The following is a 25,250-nucleotide window of genomic DNA, read 5'->3' as shown; positions in this document are numbered from 1 at the left end:
GCGGCTTTTGGCACACATCGTAACCCAAAGACTGTAAGACTTCATCCCAACACGGCACAAGACTGTAATAGAAAATATGGATACCTACAATGATCCCTCCCTATTTCTGGAATTAAACTGGAATTAAAGCTACGGGAAAAGCAGAATCTTAATCATGGAAGAAATGGACGAATTGGAATACTCACCTGTCTGCACGTTTGGGTGCTGTACAACTGGAACACTGGTTCTGGTGGCAACACTTGCAGGAGTGGTGCCCACATGGGTGACGGTCTGATTCGATGCAGTTGTAGCGATTTCAAGTGGAGCTGAAGGTCCCCCATGGACGATGTTGTCAATTGTTCCCTTTTCAACTACGTGTGTGCCATTGGAGCCTTGTGGCTGTGATGCAGCAGCACCAGTTGTGGTGGTGCTGACTGCTGCAGATACTGATACACTAGTGCTGGTTGCGGTGGTGGCGGATGCACTGGAATGGATGGTGCTGATGGGAGTGGGTGGTGCAGAGGTGGACTGAAAGGTGCCTGGCGATGGTATGGTGTCCTCATGACGTCCATGGGCCAGATCTTCGCTTGTGAGTGTCAGGGGTCCTCCTGTATCTTGTGCACTTTGGTTCGTGGAACTGATGTCTTGGTCAATATGCATAGGTGCATGGACTACAGAACCACTGGCAGTTGGATGGTTATTGCTTTGCCCTGATGGGCTTGCAGACCCTCTGCTTTCGCTGAGGGTAGTGGACACTGATGAGGCAGTCGTTACTGAGTCAGCACTGTGATTGATCGATAGACTGGTGACAGTCTGCCCGCCCTGGGGCTGTACTTTGGAGGTACTGGTAGCCATTGTTAGGTCTGTGATGGGAACTGGTGGTTGTGAAGCCATGCTGGTGGTCACGCCGCTGGCAGCAGTGGACGCTGTGGCGACAGAACTTCTCACTGGTCCTGCTGGGCCTCTCGTTTGGGTGGTGTCCCCATGCTGGTCACTATGTTCCTTCATGGCAGATGGCTGTGAGTCCACCTCAGAGTGGCCAATAGCGCTGTGGACAGTGAAACATGGTATAAAAGTACATTCCTGTAAATACAACTATGTATTGCGTTTTACAAGTCACTCACTAGTCTATATACAAAAGGAAAAGTCCTGAGCGATTCACTGACTCATCAATGCCCAGCCCAAACTGTTAAGGATAGAAACTCGATATTTGGAGATGTTAGTCTTACACTGCAGGCATCGTTCATGAAGGGACTTTCGAAATTCCACAGCTAAAAGTATGAGGTAGATGATAGAACTTTTTTTTTCACAAATGGCGCTATAAAGGCAATTTTGGAAACTAGAGCTACAAAATTGGTATTTGCTTCTCAGTAAAAAATAAAGGTATGCGTGTTTCGGCATTATGGGGAATTTAACCCATATGGAGGTGAAATGTGGGTGAAAGTTTTATTTGAAAATAAATCATTATTAAAGAACTACTAAAAGTATTTTTAAAGGTAGGTCTATGAAAATTGGTATTTGGCTTAGAAATAAAAAAGGCGTTTCATTGCTTTTGTAAAACATCCCTTTTGGGGATGTTTTATGAAATATTTCATTTTAAAAGCTAAATTTCCGAAAATCCGAATTTGCCTTCTTGGTTAGAAATAAAAAAATACTTATTTTAATGTTTGGAAATTGAACGACTATGCGGGTGAAATTGGGGCTGAAAATTTTTATGTTAATACACTCCTGGAAATTGAAATAAGAACACCGTGAATTCATTGTCCCAGGAAGGGGAAACTTTATTGACACATTCCTGGGGTCAGACACATCACATGATCACACTGACAGAACCACAAGCACATAGACACAGGCAACAGAGCATGCACAATGTCGGCACTAGTACAGTGTATATCCACCTTTCGCAGCAATGCAGGCTGCTATTCTCCCATGGAGACGATCGTAGAGATGCTGGCTGTAGTCCTGTGGAACGGCTTGCCATGCCATTTCCACCTGGCGCCTCAGTTGGACCAGCGTTCGTGCTGGACGTGCAGACCGCGTGAGACGACGCTTCATCCAGTCCCAAACATGCTCAATGGGGGACAGATCCCGAGATCTTGCTGGCCAGGGTAGTTGACTTACACCTTCTAGAGCACGTTGGGTGGCACGGGATACATGCGGACGTGCATTGTCCTGTTGGAACAGCAAGTTCCCTTGCCGGTCTAGGAATGGTAGAACGATGGGTTCGATGACGGTTTGGATGTACCGTGCACTATTCAGTGTCCCCTCGACGATCACCAGTGGTGTACGGCCAGTGTAGGAGATCGCTCCCCACACCATGATGCCAAGTGTTGGCCCTGTGTGCCTCGGTCGTATGCAGTCCTGATTGTGGCGCTCACCTGCACGGCGCCAAACACGCATACGACCATCATTGGCACCAAGGCAGAAGCGACTCTCACCGCTGAAGACGACACGTCTCCATTTGTCCCTCCATTCACGCCTGTCGCGATACCACTGGAGGCGGTCTGCACGATGTTGGGGCGTGAGCGGAAGACGGCCTAACGGTGTGCGGGACCGTAGCCCAGCTTCATGGAGACGGTTGCGAATGGTCCTCGCCGATACCCCAGGAGCAACAGTGTCCCCAATTTGCTGGGAAGTGGCGGTGCGGTCCCCTACGGCACAGCGTAGGATCCTACGGTCTTGGCGTGCATCCGTGCGTCGCTGCGGTCCGGTCCCAGGTCGACGGGCACGTGCACCTTCCGCCGACCACTGGCGACAACATCGATGTGCTGTGGAGACCTCACGCCCCACGTGTTGATCATTTGGGCGGTACGTCCACCCGGCCTCCCGCATGCCCACTATACGCCCTCGCTCAAAGTCCGTCAACTGCACATACGGTTCACGTCCACGCTGTCGCGGCATGCTACCAGTGTTAAAGACTGCGATGGAGCTCCGTATGCCACGGCAAACTGGCTGACACTGACGGCGGCGGTGCACAAATGCTGCGCAGCTAGCGCCATTCGACGGCCAACACCGCGGTTCCTGGTGTGTCCGCTGTGCCGTGCGTGTGATCATTGCTTGTACAGCCCTCTCGCAGTGTCCGGAGCAAGTATGGTGGGTCTGACACACCGGTGTCAATGTGTTCTTTTTTCCATTTCCAGGTGTGTATTTCATGATGCAATCATTTTTGAAGATAAATCTATGAAAATATGTTTGTAGAAATTAAAAAATACACATTTTACCGGTTTTGGATACTTGGTATTTGGCTTCTCAGTTAGAAATTAACAAATAGGTATATAACTGTTTTCGGAAATCCAACCCCTAATGGGGTGGAATAGGGCCAGATTGATTCACTGACACATCTTTGCCCAGTCCAAACCACTAAGGATAGAAACTTGAAATTTGGAGCGGGGACTGGTCTTACACGGTAGGCATCGTTTAAGAAGGCAATTTTCGAAATTTCACGACAAGGAGGGTGACACAGAGGAAAGGTTTTTTAAAATGTCGCTATAAAGGCAATTTTGAAGCTAGAACTACGAAAATTGGAATCTGGTCTCTTGGTCAGAAATAAAAACTAGTTTCAGAATTCTTCGTAATTCGATGTGTCAGGGGGTGAAGTAGTGGCTGAAAGCTTTTTTCTGTTTTTTGTTTTATTAAACCATTACAAAGAACTACTAAATCATTTTTAAAGTAATGTCTGTGTATCTGATACTTAACTTCTGGGCGAGAAATAAAATAAGTAAATAAATTTGTTTCAGTGCTTCGAGGAATTCAACCATAACGGGTGAAATAGGTGATGAAAAGTTTTATAAAACTATTTGATGAATATGAACAGTGCAGCCACCTATAATGTATAAAAAGAAGCGTTTCAATAAATTCCAACTTTCTGCCTGCAGCTTCGCTCGTGTAGACGAGGTACACTGTTTTTAGATTGTCGATCTGAACATGACCAATGTGTGTAGGAAAATATAAATTCAATTAAATTTTTTAAAAGTTGTGCAAATCTTATGTGAAGAATTGTTTTATTTAATTTTAGTACCTTGTCTGCAACTTAGGTTGCGTAGACTAGATATGCTGTTTGCAGAATGTGTAGATTTACTTATCATCAACATTCAAATCTGACTGAAGAAAAACAAAACGAAATCCGTGGAGACCAGACTATGCGAGCGAAGCAGCAGGCGGTAAGCTAGTTTTCTGTAACTGTGTCTGAAATCAGTTTTGTTTATGTTTCGCCTACTATTATCAAAAGTGAAGGCACGTTGTGAGCCTGAGTAAAATAGCGTGGCAGCTCTTAAGATATTTCTGTTGCGTGTGGGCTGCCCAGCTAGCTGCTCAGGACAGTTTTCACGGAACGTTTTCAAAAGTTGCTGCATTATGCCGGTCAAAACGAGGTCCGATATGATATCAGGAGATATCCCATGACTTTTGTCACCACAGTGTATGCACTGACATGTTTAATAAATATCCAAACTGCAACAATTACGTACAAGGAAAGAAAACAGTCCCAATAGCTACCTCACACGGTACAGTATCTAAAAAAAAAATGACTACCAACCGAAGCATTCCGAGTTTAGCCTATTCAAATCTTTAACCCGATTAAAATTACTTGAAAGTTGACACTTCATGTGTCCTCCATTCAGAGTGCTCTACATCTTGCCTGAACCGTTCGGCATTGCCAAATTGTCACAATAATTAGTTCACTTCCAGTTCAAAGTCACGCTTTTTTTTTCATGTGTTTGGATTCCGATTCCTGGGTCTGGCCCTTTTACTTCGTATTTCATCACTCATGATAACCACACAAACACACACACACACACACACACACACACACACACACACACACACATGATGCTAACGACATCGACAAGTTTCATGCAGAGCACTAACCAAACACTACTGGATTTTTCTTCAGCATCGTTGATGTAATTCTCACGCAACGAAGCGCCAAAGAAACTGGTACAGACATGTATATCCAATACAGATGTATGTAAACAGGGAGAATATTGCACTGCAGTCGGCAACGTCTATATAAGACAACAAGTGTCTGGCGCAGTTGTTACAATGGCATGTTATCAAGATTTAAGTGAGTTTGAAGGTGGTGTTATAATAGGCGCACGACCGATGGGACACACCATCTTCGAGGTAGCGATGAAGTGCGGACTTTCCCGTGCGGCCACTTCACGAGTGTGCCGTGAATATCACGAATCCGGTGAAACATTAAACCTCCGACACTGCTGCGGCCAGAAAAAGATCTTGCAAGAACGGGACCAATAACGACTGACGAGAATCGTTCAACGTGACACAAGTGCAGCCCTTCCGCAAGTTGCCGCAGATTTCAGCGCTCGCCATCAACAAGTGTCAGCGTGCGAACCAATCAATGAAACATCATCGATATGGACTTCTGGAGCCGAATGCCCACTCGTGTACCCTTGATGCCTGCGCGATATAAAGCTTTACGCCTCGCCTGGGCACGTCGGCACCAGCATTGGACTGTTGATGACTGAAAACGTGTTGCCTGGTTGGACGAGTCTCGTTTCAAACTGTATCGAGCGGATGGACGTGTACTGGTGTGGAGACAACCTCATGAATCCACAGACCCTGCATGTTAGCAGGGGACTATTCAAGCTGGTGAAGGCTCGGTAATGGTGTGTGGGCGTGTGCAGTTGGAGTGATATGGGACTCCTGATACGTCTAGATACGACTGTGACAGGTGACACACCTGCATCAATTCATGTCATTTGCGCATTCCAACGGACCTGAGCAATTCCAGCATGACAATGTGACACCCCCCTCCCCCCCCCCCCCCCACGTCTATAACTGCTACAGAGTGACTCCAGGAACATTCTTCTGAGTTTAAACACTTCCGCTGGCCACCAAACTCTCCAGACATGAACATTTTTGGCCATATCTGGGTTGCCTTGCAACGTGCTGTCAGAAGAGATATTCACTTCCTCGTCCCCTTGCGGATTTAGAGACAGCCTTGCAGCATTCGTGGTGTCAATTCCCTTGAACACTACTTCAGACATTAGTCGAGTCCATGTCACGTCGTGTTGTGGCACTTCCGCGTGCTCACGGGGGCCTACGCGATATTAGGCAGGTGCACCACTTTCTTTGGCTCTTCAGTGTATAATCAGAGTGATAGACATGCAGTAGATAAGCTTCGAACGACACTGCGTGTAGCCGAATTTTTGAAGGCTGTCAATTAATCACCTCGACTAAGACACCGTCCGCCCCGATAGCTGAGTGGTCAGCGCGGCGAACTGTTACGCCAATGGACCTGGGTTCGATTCCCGGCTGGGTCAGAGATTTACTCCGTTTAGGGAGTGGGTGGTGTGTTGTCCTCATTATCATTTCATAACCATCAGTGGAAGGCAACGGGAAACCACCACTGGAATCAATTCCCTAGACGCTCATGCGGTGGACCTCTCTCACGAGGCTTCCCCCATGGCAAGACCTGCCGTAAGGCAGAAAACAAAGTTTTTTCTAAGACACCAGTCATAAACACGAGGGCCTTTCGGAGTACACTGAAAGGTGCAGTGGAGCGTATAAACCTGACGTGCGAAGGGAGAAATTTCGAATCTCGTGTGTTTGTTTTTCCAAATCTGATCAAAAGCGTCCGATTATCATTTTTATTCAATTAATTCGTTTAAATCTAGCATTTTAGTATTTCTGATTCTTTGCTGCGTCAAATTTTACACTCTCTTGACGTTTTTGATTATTGTTCTTATTTTTTTCTATCATCCTGTTTTCGTTTGGAATCTGCTTCTGCCGCCTACAACCTACAAGGAAGTGCCAACAAGTACTGCTCATCGGTTGGTAACGGGGCAACCCGTGTAGCAAGTGTGAACCTAGTTCCAGGTAACTAACGACAGCGAAAATTACTATTCACGGGTAGCGCAAAAAACTGAAATTTTTCTGTGGAAGATGCAAACAAACATGTTGTGAAATGTTCTGTCTTGCGATTGTTCGCAGAGGTTAGCCTTAAAACTGTGAACGAAACGATGGTGATTTTAGTTCTGTCACAGACTGTCGATCGCCGTTTTCTTGGATACATTGCACGTCACGAGGTTGTGGTTAGGTTAGGTTAGGATTCGAGTTTAAATTCAGAGCTACAAAAAGCGTCGTCTGCTGCAGTTCAGCTATTTATCACTTAAAATCATCTGCCGGTACAGCATCTCCCATTTCCGTCATACCTCGCGGCGGCCGATTCCAACATCGCTCCGCGTTACACATTAACGGCATTTATCACGTGACCGGCCGTGTTTGTGTGTCACGTACGAGGGCTGTTCAAAGAGTAAGGTGACTTTCCAAATTGCGCGGGCAACGTACATTCGATTATCGACCTTCTTTTTTGTTGTATTGGTCACATGTCCCGAACATATGATCACAGTTTCAAGCTTACAGCATACTTCGCTTGTTTTTGACAGATAGAAAGGTTAGACGTCTTTTAGTGAGCTCGGCGATTTTCGTTATTACAAAAAAAATAACATTCCATCAGAACTTCTAAAATCATTGGGGGAAGTGGCAACAAAACGACTATTCACGTTGGTGTGTAGAATATATGAGTCTGGCGATATACCATCTTTCGGAAAAGCATCATCCACACAATTCCGAAGACGGCAAGAGCTGACAAGTGCGAGAATTATCGCACAATCAGCTTAACAGCTCAAGCATCGAAGCTGCTTAGAAGAATAATAGACGGAAGACTGGAAAATTGAGAATTCGCTAGGTGACGATCAGTTTGGCTTTAGGAAAAGTAAAGGGACGAGAGAAGCAATTCTGACGTTACGGCTAATAATGGAAGCAAGGCTAAAGAAAAATCAAGACACTTTCATAGGATTTGTCGACCTGGAAAAAGCGTTCGACAATATAAAATGGTGCAAGCTGTTCGAAATTCTGAAAAAAGTAGGGGGTTGTTGTACAATACGTACAACAACCAAGAAGGAATAATAAGAGTGGACGATCAACAACGCAGTGCTCGTATTAAGAAGGGGGTAAGACAAGGCTGTAGCCTTTCGCCCCTACTCTTCAATCTGTACATCGAGGAAGCAATGATGGAAATAAAAGAAAGGTTCAGGAGTGGAATTAAAATACATGGTGAAAGGATATCAATGATACGATTCGCTGATGACATTGCTATCCTGAGTGAAAGTGAAGAAGAATTAAATGATCTGCTGAACGGAATGAACAGTCTTATGAGTACGCAGTATGGTTTGAGAGTAAATCGGAGAAAGACGAAGGTAATGAGAAATAGTAGAAATGAGAACAGCGAGAAACTTAACATCAGAACTGATGGTCACGAAGTCAATGAAGTTAAGGAATTCTGCTACCTAGGCAGTAAAATAACCAATGACGGACGGAGCAAGGAGGACATCAAAAGCAGACTCGCTATGGCAAAAAAGGCATTTCTGGCCAAGAGAAGTCTACTAATATCAAATACCGGCCTTAATTTGAGGAAGAAATTTCTGAGGATGTACGTCTGGAGTACAGCATTGCATGGTAGTGAAACATGGACTGTGGGAAAACCGGAAAGAAGAGAATCGAAGCATTTGAGGTGTGGTGCTATAGACGAATGTTGAAAATTAGGTGGACTGATAAGGTAAGGAATGAGGAGGTTCTACGCAGAATCGGAGAGGAAAGGAATATGTGGAAAACACTGATAAGAAGAAGGGACAGGATGATAGGACATCTGCTAAGACATGAGGGAATGACTTCCATGGTACTAGAGGGAGCTGTAGAGGGCAAAAACTGTAGAGGAAGACAGAGATTGGAATACGTCAAGCAAATAATTGAGGACGTAGGTTGCAAGTGCTACTCTGAGATGAAGAGGTTAGCACAGGGAAGGAATTCGTGGCGGGCCGCATCAAACCAGTCCGTAGACTGATGAAAAAAAAGAGCAAATAATTTGCATAAAATTTTGTATGAAAAATGGAATCACGTGCTCCAAAACACTTGAAATGTTGAGAGTGGCATATGGTGAACCTGCTATAAGCAAAAACGTTGTTCACAAGTCGTACAAGCTCTTCCAAGATGGCCGACAAGATTCTCTGGACGCCCACATCAACAACAGATGATAACGTCGAAGCTGTGAAGAAAATTGTTTTGGAAAATCGTCGAATTACCGTAAGACAAGTTGCTGCATACCGATTGGTTCGTGTCATGCGTCTTTTTTCGGGTGTTTTGGGCGTGAGACGACTGTGTCAGCTAAGTTTGTTCCAAAACTTGTCTGTTTTGATCAGAAGAACCGTCGCATGAGCATAGCTCAGGAGCTCTTGAATGACGTCAATGATGAGCACGACTTGCTCAAAAGGGTCATAACTGGTGACGAAACATGGGTTTCCGGTTATGATGTCGAAACCAAAGTCCAGTCGTCGAAGCATCCCGGAGAGCCAAGGCCGAAAAAACACGACTAGTTCGATCAAATGTCAAAGTTTTGTTCACCTTTCTTTTTTTCCTCCGATTGCCAAGGCGTAGTGCATCATAAATTTTTTTCCTCAAGGTCGTACGGCCAATAAGGAGTATTACCTTGGCATTATGCGCCGCTTGCGAGAAGCAATACGGAAAAATCGTCCGGAATTGTGGAAAAACAATTCACGGCTTTTGTATCACGACAATGGACCTGCTCGTTCATCGTTGCTTGTGAGAGATTTTTTGGCCAAAAACAGCACGACAATCATGCCTCGGCCACCATATTCTCCGGATTTGGGTCTCTACGATTTTTTCCTGTTCCCTAAACTGAAGCGATCCATGAAATGACGAATATTTTCAGCGATTGAGGAAATAAAAACTGCATCCCTGGAAGTAGTCAAGGCAGTACCAAAAAGTGCTTATGCGAAGTGCTTCGAGGAGGTTCGAATCTTCCCTCAAGCATGGGTGTGTGTGTGTTGTCCTCAGCCTAAGTTAATTTCAGTTATATTAAGTAGTGTGAAAGCCTAGGGACCGACGACCTTAGCAGTTTGCTCCCATAGGAACTTACCACAGATTTCCAAATTAGAAGAAACGTTGGCACAATCTAAGGAGGATTTCTTTGAAGGGGACAACATGAATTGATGAATAAATAAATATTTTTTCACGAAAATATAAAGTGACCTACCTTACTTTCTGAATGCGATAGCCGTGCCTTCCGGTCTTTCCCAGTCTGCAGTGGTGTTTAATGTCTTTGTCTTGTTATAGGCGATCCTCAGTCCCACCTTTCTGGCTACCTTACTAAAGTTGTCGAGTTGTGTCTTTGCGTCTTCTTCCGTCTCACTTACTATTGCTATGTCATCTGCAAAGGCTAGGCAGTCCACTTGAGCCCTGTTGTCCTTTTTGTCCCCCACATGGGTCTTTGGTATTCCCATTTCCTCGTTTATTGCTCTCCACTGCCTGATCACTGGACGGGAATACCAAAGACCCATGTGGGGGACAAAAAGGACAACAGGGTTCAAGTGGACTGCCTAGTCTTTGCAGATGACATAGCAATAGTAAGTGAGACGGAAGAAGACACAAAGACACAACTCGACAACTTAAGTAAGGTAGCCAGAAAGGTGGGACTGAGGATCACCTATAACAAGACAAAGACATTAAACACCACTGCAGACTGGGAAACACCGGAAGTCACTGTGCAAATGGTGGACGAATTTAAATACCTGGGAGAATTTATAACAGGAAGAAACAGGAGCAAGGAGGGAATAACAGAGGGGATAAAGAAGATGAGGTCAGCCTTCTGTAGGACGAGAGAGGTATACAATAAAAAGAATATATCCACAGAGGCAAAGATAAGCCACTACAAGGCAACAGTGAGGAATGCAGTATTACATTATGCTGAGACGATGACACTGGGAAAAAATGGGGCAGACAAACTACAGAAAGAAGAGAGGAAAATACTGAGAAAAATACTAGGTCCCAAAAGAGGTGGAGAGAGGTGGATGCGAAGACCTAGGGAAGAATTGTACCGGAACATGACAACGATATCCGGGGAAATCAGACTCAAAAGGGCAAGGTTTGCTGGGCATGAAGTTAGGATGAGTATGGACAGAATGACGAAGAGAGTGTGGGAAACAACAGGGAGGACAAGGGGAAAGACAGGAACCAAGTGGATTGTTGAACTTCTGGAGGACTGGTTGTAATTGGGGATCAAGGTCGAAGGAAAGGAAAACTGGAGGAACAAATATACACCGAAAAATATGCCGGAGATCAATGACAGAGAAGAATACAGGAAAATATTAGAATGTCACCAGTGGAGCCGCCAGGAGAAACGGAAACTGGAGATTTCGGAAGAAGAGCGGGAGAGGAGAAGAGAAAGAATGAAGAGGTTCTGGGAGAAGAAGAGGAAAATGCAGTCCAGAAAGGGGCTACCCGTGGTCCTACAGAGGCCGTAACGCAAGAAGAAGAAGAAAAGCGATAGCCGGCAACGGATGTGGCAACACTGTAGCAACAAGTGACGGCTGGCAACTATCAGGTAATCGGACTAATGGGAGCCGATCGGCCAACTTACAGTAAACACACAGTACAAGAACATACACTGTTTGTACAGTACATTTCATCTTACCTGGGACTGCTACCGTCGTTTTTGGGTTCAGTGTGAACAACCACTGGTGGAACGCCATGTGGCTCTTCAACCTGGCTAGAAATGGTGTTCGACTGTTCATGTGCAGACGATGGCCCATTCTTCGAGGATTCCTGTTTAGTACCAGTCACTTCTGTATGGCTTTCGGAGGGTCGAGATTGTTTCTCTGTACTGGAATGTGGGGCATCCCTGGTGGCAGTGACAGGTAGCTGAGCACTGCTCGCAGCATTTGGCTCGGACTGAGTGTTATTGGCACTACTTCCCGGAGGCTCTACTGGCTGTTTCCCATTTGTCAACGTGTGGCCGGTACCACTGCTAGCTACAGCCGGAATCGCTGGAGAGTTGGTCTGATTGCTCTTGAGTGCCCCAGTTCCAGTCTTCCCATTTCCTTTGGCTGCCACGTCCGGAGAGGCATTTTGCGAGGCCTGTTGTCGATCCTGTACAGAGTGATCATCAGCTGTGCCTGACACCTTAACACTCCCATTCGAAGGTACATTTGCTTCACTATGGCCAATCTTTACAAGAGGACTCCCAGGAGAAGTGTTCTCAGGCGAGGATGGTGATCCACGAGGGCGTCTCACGTTCTTCTGGACACCAGCTTCTTTCTTCAATGCATTCTCAAACCTGCCAACTGGTCTGGAATCTTCAGCACTGCCCAGGTCAGTATAAATATCCAGTGCAGAGTCATTACTGATGATCTTGATGCAGCGTAACTTCTTCGAATCCGGGTCCCGCCTCCAGCCGTTACAGCAGACCTGATAGATTAACAGAATTTGTAGTAATAATACCTTTTTATAGGGCAGCATAACCAGGAATTATGTAACATATTACAAATTAATTGTTACACTTAAACAAGTGCATACCAGCTGCAATAAATACTTGTTAAACAACGTGTAAGACAAAAGGGTGGACTATCAACTGCCATTTTTAATATTTACACTGACTTCATACTTCTCTATCGAGATGTAAAGTAATAAAAGGAATTATGGTGGAAGAGAAATAGCTGACTCTGCTTCTGTTTGCAGGTGATATTCTTATTATTCAGAGGACTGAAGATGACCTCTAAAGATCGCTAGACCAGAAAAATTGAATAGCAAGAAGTACAACTTAAGGATCTTAGTAATAAACGACAACAGGAGGAAAATATCCAGTCAGCTCAAAAATTGATTTAGGTAATTCGGATATAGAAAACAAAATACACAAATTCCAAGCTGTATGTGGTTACCATTAGCAGAACGTTGTGCTGTAAAGAACAAAAAAGATATTTGTCATGACAGAAATACATCTAGACATAAATGTTCATCTTCACTGCATGCTATTGTTTTAGCAATAGAAACTACTTTATCTCAGCTTTTAAGAATCTTTGGATTGATATAAACAAATGACTACGAAAGTGTTAAGCTGTGCTATACTTGTTACTGTGCTCTGTGCACCAGACAATGAAGTTACCAACAAAAACGTAAGTAAATGCACTAACAAAATGTCTAATCATACTTACCACGTAATGTACACACTACGAAATATTTATCTACCAGAACAAGCGTCTTTTTCGACGCATAAGCTCACTGGTACACTCAGCAAAGGAAACTAATCTCACTTCACTTAATTACAATGTAAAAGTACCTAAAATGCTCCTGATGATGGCAGCATGCTGGCGAAACGCGTCATGCTAGGAAAATATAGGCAATATATCGTAAAAATCATTGTTCAGATGTCTCTCAATTCTAAATCTTACACCGCTGTGCATTGATACTTCGTCATGGGGTTTGTGGTTTACAATTTTGACTCATTCAGAAGAAATGGCAATATTTATTTGTGAACATTAAATGGGAAAAACGATATAGACTTTCACAACACATCCTTAAGCATTATACAGGAAGGTGCGCACTGTTCAGCATGTTTCATTTTCAGTAGGCCTCCAGCAAAACTGAAATAAAAGGGGGTGATAAATCCAAGGTTTCCTTGAGTCATATTCCTATTCTATGCACTTCCTAACAGTGGTTGAGAACTTTCCTCTGTAATCTGTTATTTATTATGCTCCGCAATTACTTTCATGGTTTTTTAATTTTTTAATATACTTGTTTATCTATTTTCTTATCAAAAGTGTGAACTATGTACCGACTTGATCCATGAATTGGCAGATCTGGTTCGCATAGTACCGAAGAACCTGACAGATAAATGAAATAAACTAAAGCACAGTCAATAATATTTTTCTAGGTTTGAGACCGAATTGTCAATACGTAAATCTACCGACGTCTCGGTCACTGTTGCAAGTGACTTCTTCATGGTGTTTTTACTGACTGTGACAATGGCCGCGGAAGCCTATGTTTATATCAAATTAAAGAACCTTAAAAAGTTTTGGGAAGGAGTCCATCAAGGCACCACACAAGTGTTCAAAGCTCACCCTCCTGAAATTACATCTTCTATCAATGTACTGCCAAAATGTAAATAGCTTCTTAAGCATGCCTATCAGAAAAATCCATATATTTGTTACATGAACACCTTAGCCAGCTATAATAATTATTATTAATTTTTGTTAAATCTGCAACTCTGTACCATTTACAGTGACATATTGCTCCATTACTTTCTTTCCTGATTTGGGAGGGTTAAGTTGGAATACCCTGAAGCCAGATTCCATGGTTGAATAATCTTTGTTTGTAGAACGTTAAACGATCAAGGTCTTGTGCTGGTCTTCCTGAAAAAGACATTCCAAAAGTGCTCTAAAATGTAAAAGGAGAATGATGAAAGATGCCTGTCTCAACCACAACTTTCAAAACTGAATTTATTCGGTGTATTCTAAATTGCAGATACCTACATAGATATCCTCTTTATGGATCAATCATCTCTGTAAGGGTGACTGCCTTTAACTCTTTAGTAGGAGACTAGGAGTCCATGAGGAAGCACTTTGGAGGGGCAGCTATAGGGGACCAATGTGAGGTAAGCGCGCCACATTGTTCTCTGGGCACGTTTACGAGGGCATTATGAAAAGTAATCCCTGCAACAATTTTGTGTGAAAACTCTTAAAACTTTTTACATGAAGCAAACATTATAAACATTCTACATTTTGTTCTTCAAGTCTTCATAATTACTTCCCAATGCAGTCACCCTCGCGATGAACACGTATTTCCCAACGGGATACGAGTTCGTTGATACCATCACTGCAGAATGTTTGACCTTGTTGACAAAGCCACAATCTCACATCTGCTTGCACTGCTTCATCACTATCGAAGTGAAGTCCGCGATGGTGTTCTCTAAGGTTTGGAAACAGATGAAAATCGGACGCAGCCAAATTACGAGTGTTTGGAGGATGATGCACGACAGTGAAACCAAGACGTCGGATTGTTGTAGATGTCGCAGCGTTCGTGTGTATGGTCTGGCACTGCCATGCTGAAGGAGAGGTGGTCCATGTGCGGACGAACTCATCGAATTCGAAACTCACTACAGCAGCTGCTTTTCAAGCACTGACCAATACACACCGCCATGTTGCAAGCAACAATTCGTAGTCCTCTATAGTGCGCGTCATTTACGATGGCGGCCAAGTTTAAGGTCGTTCTGCGCATCTGACGTCACAAAACACAGTCAGCCAATGAACAGAGAACGACGTCGCCAGAGCTCGACTGCAGTGCAGAGCACGGACGAGTGTCTTCAGTTTTAGAAACGTTCAGTCATAAATAAAGTAATTGAACAAAAGCAATGTCTTGATAGCAGACTTTCTTTTATAGAAAGTTTGAAAAAAGCATTATTTATATCAATTGCTTCATATTCTATTAATTAATTAAACCAAACAAGCAATAAGCCTCCTAATTCAGGCAATAGCAAGGAAAGGTGTTTGTATCATTCTCACGAACCGCTTTTTCGCAATAAAGAACAGCGGTAATTGTTTATTTCCTATTGTACTTCAACGAAACGTAATTCATAGTGACACCAACAGGTTCTGTCGGTATTTTGTGTGATATTTTAGAGTCCTCCAGAAATGCTACGAAATAAGGATCTGCATTAACATAGTGGTTAAGGTGTTTGGCTGCTGAGCGAAAGGTTCTAAGTTCAAACCTAGTTCGGTGCTTAAAATTTTCTTTATTTAAAAACAATATCGACGTGCCTTACTTCATGAATTTTATTCGTTTGAATATAATTTTTTGAAATTTCTAGCGCTTTGTCTGTTCTTTACAATCATATTAAGTTTTCGGTTTTTCTAATTTTGTCCTCCAATATTTAATTTCACAGCAATTAAAAACAATGAAAAGGTACACATACAATATTCATGTTGTCTGTTTTGTTTGTATATCTTCTCTTCCGCAGTCGCTGTTTTACTATTCATATTGAGATATATTGTTTTGCGACAGTATTAAAAGTATTATTTAGAGCAGAATTTCGGCTCGTATGTTGCCGAGCTACTTGATTGTGTGACGCAATTCTTTGCTTCGCTGCTTTGGCAACATCATCATATTCAATGTTTTCGTCAACTGATCTATGTTTTGGCAAGTATTTGCTGTCCGTTGTGACAAACACAAATTGTTTGCGCATTGCGCCTCACTGACAATGTATTTTAGTTTCTGTGTTTAAGTACGTCCACAATTCAGTTTTGTGTACTTCGCCAACTTTGTTTTGATCAGAACTTTGTAGAAAGAAGCGAAATGACTCTGATATAAATAAAACTTTTATTACAGTCGCGAAAGACGCAATATTTCTCAATATTACATACGACACCTATCTGGTTAAAAATTGAATGATATATTGTTATACAGTAAATTTTATATGAAATTTAGGTATCTTGTCCACATTTCATTCTTAACATTGTGGCAATTAAAATCGAACATACGGAAAGTATACGCTATGGACTTTTACCTCTGCAAACTCTTCAAAATTTCGTGCAAGCTGCACAATAACTGCGTTGAACATCGAAACAAAATTAAGTCATTTATGGGGGGAAGGTATCAGTCAGGAAGATGTGTAAAAATCAGAATTTCGTCCCAAATAGTTTTTGTGAAATCGAATGATAAGTGTCTCAAAGCAGTAGGAGCAGCATGTGTCAGCACAGGCGAGCAGTGCAGTGATTACAAAATCGCGCACAGCGCGGAATGCGGGGAACACGTCTCTGTAGCAGCGAAAGGGTTAATGCGGCCGTGGTGGCTTTATTTCATAAACTGCACGCTCCCCCCTAAACCTAAGTTTGCGAACTATACAATACTATGGCGCTGCTTCTCTCGGCGCGTGCGTCGTTTGCCACTGGCAACGCAGCAATCTCCCGCGTCTGGGCGGGCATGCGCGAGCAGCCAAGATAATAGGATTGAACTATAGTGTTAGAGAGCTGCAAATACGTACACATGGAGAATAGACATGTAGAAAATTAACAATTTTGTTTCATTTAAAGAGCTTTAAGTGCTTTCACATTAAAAATTCGGAGGCATTATTTTTCAACACACCCTCGTCGATTGAATGCACAGAGAAGGGTCTAGTTGGATGCCAACAATTGACATTGGTTGGAGGGTGAGATGCTGTAATGATTGAGTAAGATCTGAGTAGAATTGAGGTCAGAGTTTCTTTTTCATACTCAGATCTCGTGCAATAAATGTGTGGCTATTTACTGATTCTAAATGCGATACTTGACGTTGTGGTATTTACACAGAGGTGACGAAAGTCATCGGATATCTCCAAAAATCGTGTCGGACTTTCTTTTCTCCGACGTAGTGCAGCAGCTCGATATGAGAGGGTCTCAACAATGGCGAAAGTGCTCCCAGTTCAGGATGTTGTGCACGAACTGACCTCTCGATTGTGTCTCATAAATGTTCGGTAAGTGGTCAAATCATTCGAATGAGTTGTCCAGAATGTTTTTCAAACCAATAGCGAACAGTTGTGGTCTGGCGACATGGTTCACGGTCCTTCATAAAAATTGCACCGCTGTTTGGGAACATGAGTCCACGAATGGCTGCAAATGGCTTCCAGGTAGCTGAACATAACCATTCTGAGTTAACGACCTGTTCATCTGGATCAGAGGGCCGAGTTAATTACATGTAAACACAGCTCGCACCATTATGAACCACAATGCTTAGTGACAACCTGGGTCCATGGCTTCGTGGGGTCTCCGCCACACTCGAACCCTACCATCAGCTCTTACCGACTGAAATCGGGACTCATCTGCCCAGACCGCGGTTTTCTAGCCCAGAAGAGGCGCTGTGGGCGATGTCGTGCTATCAGCAAAGGCACTCGCGAAGGTCGTCTGCTGCCATAGACCAGTAACACCGAATTTCAGCGCACTGTCCTAACGGATACATTCGTCGTACGTCCCACAATGACTCCTGTGGTTGTTGCACGCAGTGTTGTATGTGTCCTGTTAGCACTGACAACTCTTCGCAAACGCCACTGCACTTGGTCGTTAAGTGAAGGCCGTCAGCCACCAGGTTGTCAGTTGGGAGAGGTAATGCCTGAAATTCGGTACTGTCTTCACACTCTTGACACTGTGGATCTCGGAGTACTGAATTCCCTAACGATTTCCGGAATGTCCCATGTGTCTAGCTCCAACTACCGTTACGCGTTCAGAGTCTGTTAATTCCCGTCAGGCGGCCATAATAACCTCGGAAATCTTTTCATAGGACTCCCCTGAGTACATCTGACACCTCCGCCGTTGCACTGCCCTTTTATACCTACATCTGTATACTTGCATATCATTATCCCATGTTTTTTGTCACGTCAGTGTACAGCAGAACTTTAGCGAGCACTTGAGTCGGTATGTTGGTTGTCTGGTGAGACACAATTAATCATAAGTTCCGGTACAGAATTTCGTTTACCCGTGTCCATCGTAATTTTACGGAATTCGAATTTATCACATTCTCGTTTAGTGCGCTTCTTTGAGTACTTTCTGATGTATATAAAATTCCATTTGTTTAAAAATTTCCCTTGTAGTGATGCATTGCCATGCATGTTATACAAAGGTGTTGTGTGCACATTGGTTGTCGTAATTGTTCTTCAAATGCACTTTTATATTTTCCTGTCCAAAAATTCAAACGTTCATCGGTGAAATCCTGCCATTACTTTAACTTTCTACTATCTTTACGGCTCAATGTGGAGTCTGCAATTATAGCAGCTCCGGCCTGCAGGGCACAGAGTGACTTTGTAGCGCGAGCGGCCAGCGCACGTTTGAAACTGCCGCTCCCACCTCGTTACAAGCGTTGCCTCCATTCGACATCTAAAGCCCGCCCCCACCTCCATCTCAATGTGTAGCCCTGGTCTCTGTCGAAATTGTTGCTACTCGTTCTAATCTCAGCCGCCACTTTTACAAAAGAGTCTCAGTATGTTGACGCATGAGCCAATATTCTCGTGCTCTCAAACTGTATTTTGTGTCCGTTTTCGAGGCAATGCTCAGCTATGGTTGACTTATCGAGCTCTCTTTGGCTAAGATGTCTCTTGTGCTCGGTACAAAGCTCTTCATCTGTGCGAGTTGTCTGCTCCGTATAGATACTGCCGCCAGCGGGTACACGAAGAGCTATGTCGTCTTCAACTGGGCGCAACGCATCTCGTATCTCGGGCAGGGGGAGGGGGTCTGAATTCATGTCTGTGCAGTATACGTCCTAAATTGCCGCTCGTTGCCCCACAGTATGGCAGGAAAGCCGCCGGCTTGGCTTCTTCAGCCGATTCACAAGGCGTCCTTCTTTTGCTGTCGCCAAATGCTGTAATTCAGGCTGTAGGCGGTCGCCGTCAGAAATAACTTTGGCTCCGTGTATGTTCAGGACCGCCTTCTTGTGTACAGGGTCGTGAAAACTAGCGACGTTAAAATATCGATCAGTGTGCTTCCGTCTCGAAGGTAAATTTAATGTTGGGTTGGACACCGTTCATGTGATCCACGAACTGCCGCAGTGTATTTTCACCGTGAGGCAGTATCAGGAAGGTGTCATCGATGTACTTAAGACTCTGAAGACACAAATCAACAGACATTTCTAAATTACAGTGAGCAGTATGGTTCGTCTCTTTTGTTTGCATTTTGTAACAGAACAGAGTGTACGTCAGCAGTTGGAGTTCGTGTTTTGCTGAGGGAGCTTGTAGTTCTTAGCTTCATACGAGGGTTTTCCAGTAAGTAATGTTATATAGTACACCATATTATTCCCCACTGTTTTGGCTATTAAATCCTATTTTGCAACTGATGTCCGTTCTCTGTGAAGGGCTTACTCCACCTGACTTGTATGCTCCCATGGTGACACACTACTGGTCGAGGTCGGTGCAGCATCAACAACCTCCCCATCATCCACGTACTGCTTCCCGCGGAGTGCATCCTTCATTGGGCCAAACAGATAAAAATCGGAAGGTGGAGATCTGGGCTATAGAGTGGATGAGTAAGTTTTATAAGCTCCTCTGGAATGTGGAGACTTGTGCGAGACTTTGAGATGTCAAGAAGAACACGAAGTTCGTTTGCCTTTTTGTGGCGATGAACACGCTGAAGGCGTTTCTGCAACTACTGAAGATAGCACAATCGTTGAACCATGAGGGAGGACATCAAACAGAAACCCCCAGAAGGCTGTCGCCATGACTTTACGGGCTGAGCGTGCATCTTTAAACTTTTTCATGGGAAGAGGATTGGTGCGGCGCCACTACATGCATCTACATCTACATCTACATCCATACTCCGCAAGCCACCTGACGGTGTGTGGCGGAGGGTACCCTGAGTACCTCTATCGGCTTTCCCTTCTATTCCAGTATCGTAATGTTCGTGGAAAGAAAGACTGTCGGTAAGCCTCTGTGTGGACTCTAATCTCTCTGATTTTATCCTCATCGTCTCTTCGCGAGATATACGTAGGAGGGACCAATATACTGCTTGACTCCTCGGTGAAGGTATGTTCTCGAAACTTCAACAAATGCCCGTACCGAGCTACTGAGCGTCTCTCTTGCAGAGTCTTCCACTGGAGTTTATCTATCATCTCCGTAACGCTTTCGCAATTACTAAATGATCCTGTAACGAAGCGCGCTGCTGTCCATTGGATCTTCTGTATCTCTTCTATCATCCCTATCTGGTACGGATCCCACACTGGTGAGCAGTATTCAAGCAGTGGGCGAACAAGTGTACTGTAACCTACTTTCTTTGTTTTCGGATTGCATTTCCTTAGGATTCTTCCAATGAATCTCAGTCTGGCATCTGGTTTACGGACGATTAATTTTATACGGTCATTCCATTTTAAATCACTCCTAATGCCTACTCCCACTGTTCCGAATCGAAGTGATGAACCCATATTTTATCCCTGTGACGATGTTCGACAACAACTGTCACGACCAGCCTCGTACCGCGCAAGCTACTCCGCACAGATGATCCTTCGTTGGTCTTTATGGCTTCTGTAAGGCGGCGAGAAACACTGCGGACACACAGCTTTGAGAACCCCATCTGGTTGACAAGTGTGTCAGTACTACCAACAGAGGCGTCCAGTTGTGCTGTCAGATGTTTGACTGAAATCTGTCGATGGCTTCGAATGAGAGCGTCCGACAACAATGGCAGGAGCCACAGCAGTGAACGGGTGGCTGGCAAGCGGGAGATCGAACATGCTTGTGCGACCTTGGGATGATGGCACACGCCTCGCCCAATTACTCACCGTGCTTTTGTTTTCTGCCTGGTCCCTCTGACATTCCGCAGACGCCTGTGAATATGTACGATCCTCTGGTTTTTCGCCAAAAGAAACTCAATAGCAGCTTCTGTTTGGAACGCGCCTGCCTTACAGACGCCTTTTTGAAGGATATCTGTAGCGTCGCGATCTATGGGAACTTCACGATGTCCGACATCAAATTACGCATTTTTTCAACCGAAATCGTCCGAGAAAAAAAAAGTGTAGCATTACTTATTTAACGCCTCTCGCACGCGACTTGTTTGCCTTGTTCCTTTGAATTTCACATTTCTAGATAGAAAAGTTAGGCAAAAGCACTGCGCCAGGCAAGCCCAGTGCACGTAGGTTGCCTACAAGCTGGGTCACTTGCACGTTAACAATTTTAGGCCATCTGCTTATCACAACGTAGTTCGTCACAGAACTCAATTACGTGCCAATAAATGATGACTAACTGACAATCTTAGCTGCCGACAGGTGTTGTTGTTATACCTCGATGTGGACAGCTGAAAAATGTGTGCCCCGACCGGGACTCGAACCCGGGACCTCCTGCTTACATGGCGGACGCTCTATCCATCTGAGCCACCGAGGACACAGAGGGTAGTGCGACTGCAGGGACTTATCTCTGGCACGCTTCCCGTGAGACTCACATTCCCAACTGTCCACAATTCTACATATGTATTGTACCTTATAGACATTTGCCCACCCACTCATTACTCGCGCACGCTTTGGCGATTCCCGTAAGAGCTTGGGCAACCTGTGCGCATTCGCACAGACGAAGGTCAATGGCTGGTTAGCCTTTAACTATATATACGAAGACAGTAACTTGTTCTCGAAAGAACAGTTACTGTTGATGACCGTGCAGCTTTTCCCTGGAATAAATGATGACTAACTGACAACCTTAGCTGCCGACAGGTGTTGTTGTTATACCTCGATGTGGACAGCTGTGCACATCGAGATATAACAACAACACCTGTCGGCAGCTAAGGTTGTCAGTCATCGTTTACTCCAGGGAAAAGCTGCACGGTCATCAACAGTAACTGTTCTTTCGAGAACAAGTTACTGTCTTCGTATATATCAATTAAGTGTCTATTTTTGCCAATTACCGTTACGGTGAGGAAAGTGATGTATTAGAGAACCACACACGGTGTCTGCTTCTCATTGGCCACAATAGCTGCCCTGCCAAAGTGCTTACTCACGAACTTCTATTGAGTGTGTGAAAGACAGTCGTGCTTTGTGAGGTCGACTGTTCGGCTCAGAACATGTTTCTGCGATTCAAAATGCAGAAGAGGCAAACTTTCAAGTGTCACATGCCCTAACTTCATGAGACTCTGCGGAGAGGTTTAGAAATTAATCCAGTACATCGGCTCAACGTCTGGTGATTAGGAATTTATACCACCACCACTCCTTTTTACTCACATCCAGGATTAGAATCCTTCCCTATCACAGTCCTCACATGTTCCTTCCACCTCGTATCGGTTTGCAACGTTATGCCCCGATATTTAAACGACTTGACTGTATCCAGCAGGACGCTAGTAATACTGTAATCTAACATTACAGGTTCGTTTTTCCTACTCATCCGCATTAACTTACATTGTCCCACATTTACAGCCAACTGCCATTAATCGCACCAACTACAAATTTTATCTGAGTCCTCTTGTATCTTCGTCGGGTCACTCAACTTCGACACGTTACCGTATACTACGGCATCATCAGGAAACAACCGCAGATTGTTACCGACCCTGTCCGCCAACTCATTTATAGAGAACAACAGCCCCCCTATCACACTTCCCTGCGGCTCTCCGGACGATATCCTTGTCTGTGATGAACACTCGCCATTGAGGACATCGCACTGGGTTCTATATACGAAGTCTTTGAGCCCCTCATACATCTGTGGACATTACCCATATCCTCGCATCTTCTTTTCTTTGACAGCCTGCAGTGGGGCACCGTGTCAAATGCTTTCCGGAAATCTACAAATACGGAATCTGTCTGTTACCCTTCGTCCATAGTTCGCAGTATATCATGTGAGAAAAGGGTAAGCCAAGACTCGCTCGAGCGATGCTTTCTAAAGCCGCGCTAATTCGTGCACATAAGCTTCTCAGTCCCAAGAAAGTTTGTTATCAACTAAGAATACGTTCAAGGATTCTACAGAATATCGAAGTTAGGGATATTGGTCAGTAATTTTGCGGGTCCGTTGTTTAACCATTCTTATATACTGGAGTCACCTGCGTCTTCTTCCAGTCGCTTGGAACTCTGTGCTGGGCGAGATGTTCGCGATAAATACAAGCTAGGCAGGGGGGGGGGGGGGCGGGGAAAGTACTATTTGTGAAATCGAATTGGGACTCCCTCTGGACCTGGTGATTTACTTGCTTTCAAATCTTTCAGTTGTTTCTCTACGCCAGGGATGCTTATTACTGCGTCGTCCATACAGGAGTCTGTCCGATGATCAAATGACGGTATGTTTGTACGATTGTCTTGTGTCAGCGACTTCATGAACGTGAATTTGAAACTTCGGCTTTCGTTTCGCTATCTTCAACTGCCACACTAGACTGGCCAGCAAGCGACTGATTGGAACCCTCAGACGCTCTTTGTGACTTTACATATGACCAGATGATACTGTCGTTTAACTTCTAATAGTGTTATCACAAGATAAAAATGGATTGCAGAATTATTTAGATAAGACGTCTATATTGTGCGAAGAGGGGTAGCTGATCCTGAAGAGTAAAAAGTGCTTAGAAATTAACTGAGCATCACAGTTCACACACTAGTCCTTCGGAGCAGGTAATATCACAACCGTTGAGGCTACTACTCACCTGATCGGCTGTTTTGCGACAGTCCCTCTCGCTCGCACAGTAAGTGAGTGTAGTCCCATCGATAGCCCTCTTGCCTTCACCAGCAACGTACCTGAAACAGAAAGTAGCAAATTACTAGAGTTTCGTAGTACACAAGATTTCCATAGTTTTTTCAACTCCCTGTGGTCTATATCAGCATACAGCTAAATGTTCACGTGGCACCAGTTGCAAATTGCCTACATAACGGCTCCCGGGGACGTGGTTGTTTGGTTGATTTGGGGGAGTGGACCAAACAGCGAGGTCATCGGTCCCGTCGGATTAGGGAAGATGGTTCAAATGGCTCTGAGCACTATGGGACTTAACACCTGAGGTCATCAGTCCCCTAGAACTTAGAGCTACTTAAACCTAACTAACCTAAGGACATCACACACATCCATGCCCGAGGCAGGATTCGAACCTGCAACCGTAGCGGTCGCGCGGTTCCGGGCTGAAGCGCCTAGAACCGCTTGGCCACAGCGACCGGCCGATTAGGGAAGAATGGGGAAAGAAAGCGGCTGTGCCCTTTCAAAGGAAGCATCCCGACATTTGCCTCAAGTGATTTAAGGAAAACATGGAAAACCTAAATCAAGATGGCCGGATGCGGGTTTGAACCGCCCTCCTCCCGAATGCGGGTCCAGTGTGGTAATCACTGCGCCACCTCGCTCAAGGCTCCCAGTGGTAACAAAAATCGCTTTGAGTATAGTTACTGAGCGAATTTAAAAAAGGAAAATGCTACCATAATCTACTCATTAAGACGTACATTCTACTATGAAGAGTCAAAGAAACGGGTACTCCGGCCTAATATCGTGTAGGGCTCCCACGAGTCCGCAGGAGTGTCTCAGCACGACGTGACATGGACTCGACTAATGTCTGAAGTACTGCTGGAGGGAACTGACACCATCTCTTCTGAAAAGCAGGTTGCAAGGTATCCCAGATATGCTCAATAATGTTCATGTCTGGAGAGTTTGGTGGCCAGCGGAACTGTTTAAACTCGGAAGAGTGTTCTGGAGCCACTGTGTAGCAATTCTGGACCTGGAATTGACCAAATCCGTCGGAATGCACAATGGACAAGAATGGATCCAGGATGCTTACACACGTGTGACCTGTCAGAGTTGTATCTAGACGTATCTGGGGTCCTTGAACAGTCCCCTGCTGACACCAGAGTCCACAAATACATGAGGTTGTCCCCATACCCGAAAACGTCCATGCGCTCGATAGAATTTGAAACGAGACTCGTCCGACCAGGAAACATGTTTCCCGTCATCATCAGTCCAACGTCGGTGTTGGTAGGCCCAGGCGAGGCATAAAGCTTTGTGTCGTGCAGACATCATGGGT

General features: G+C 44.6%; 1 protein-coding gene and 1 non-coding gene across 2 annotated transcripts in view; both read right to left on the bottom strand.

The window, feature by feature from the left end:
• Positions 1–25,250, bottom strand: part of LOC124552546 (flocculation protein FLO11-like) — a 277,283-nt gene that overhangs the window by 51,577 nt on the left and 200,456 nt on the right. The window contains exons 3-5 of the mRNA XM_047126864.1: positions 23,898–23,988; positions 11,489–12,261; positions 186–1,027 (exon numbers count right to left, since the gene is read on the bottom strand). Coding sequence (XP_046982820.1) covers positions 186–1,027; positions 11,489–12,261; positions 23,898–23,988 — 1,706 coding nt within the window. The remainder of the gene's footprint in view (positions 1–185; positions 1,028–11,488; positions 12,262–23,897; positions 23,989–25,250) is intronic.
• On the bottom strand, positions 21,600–21,673 carry Trnat-ugu. The gene has a single exon. It is a non-coding gene; the product is annotated as a tRNA-Thr (tRNA).

This window comes from Schistocerca americana, chromosome 10 (assembly GCF_021461395.2).
Source record: "Schistocerca americana isolate TAMUIC-IGC-003095 chromosome 10, iqSchAmer2.1, whole genome shotgun sequence".
NCBI classification, from domain to species: domain Eukaryota; kingdom Metazoa; phylum Arthropoda; class Insecta; order Orthoptera; family Acrididae; genus Schistocerca; species Schistocerca americana.
The sequence above is the reverse complement of the archived record's forward strand: the minus strand, read 5'-3'. Positions and strand labels throughout refer to the sequence as shown.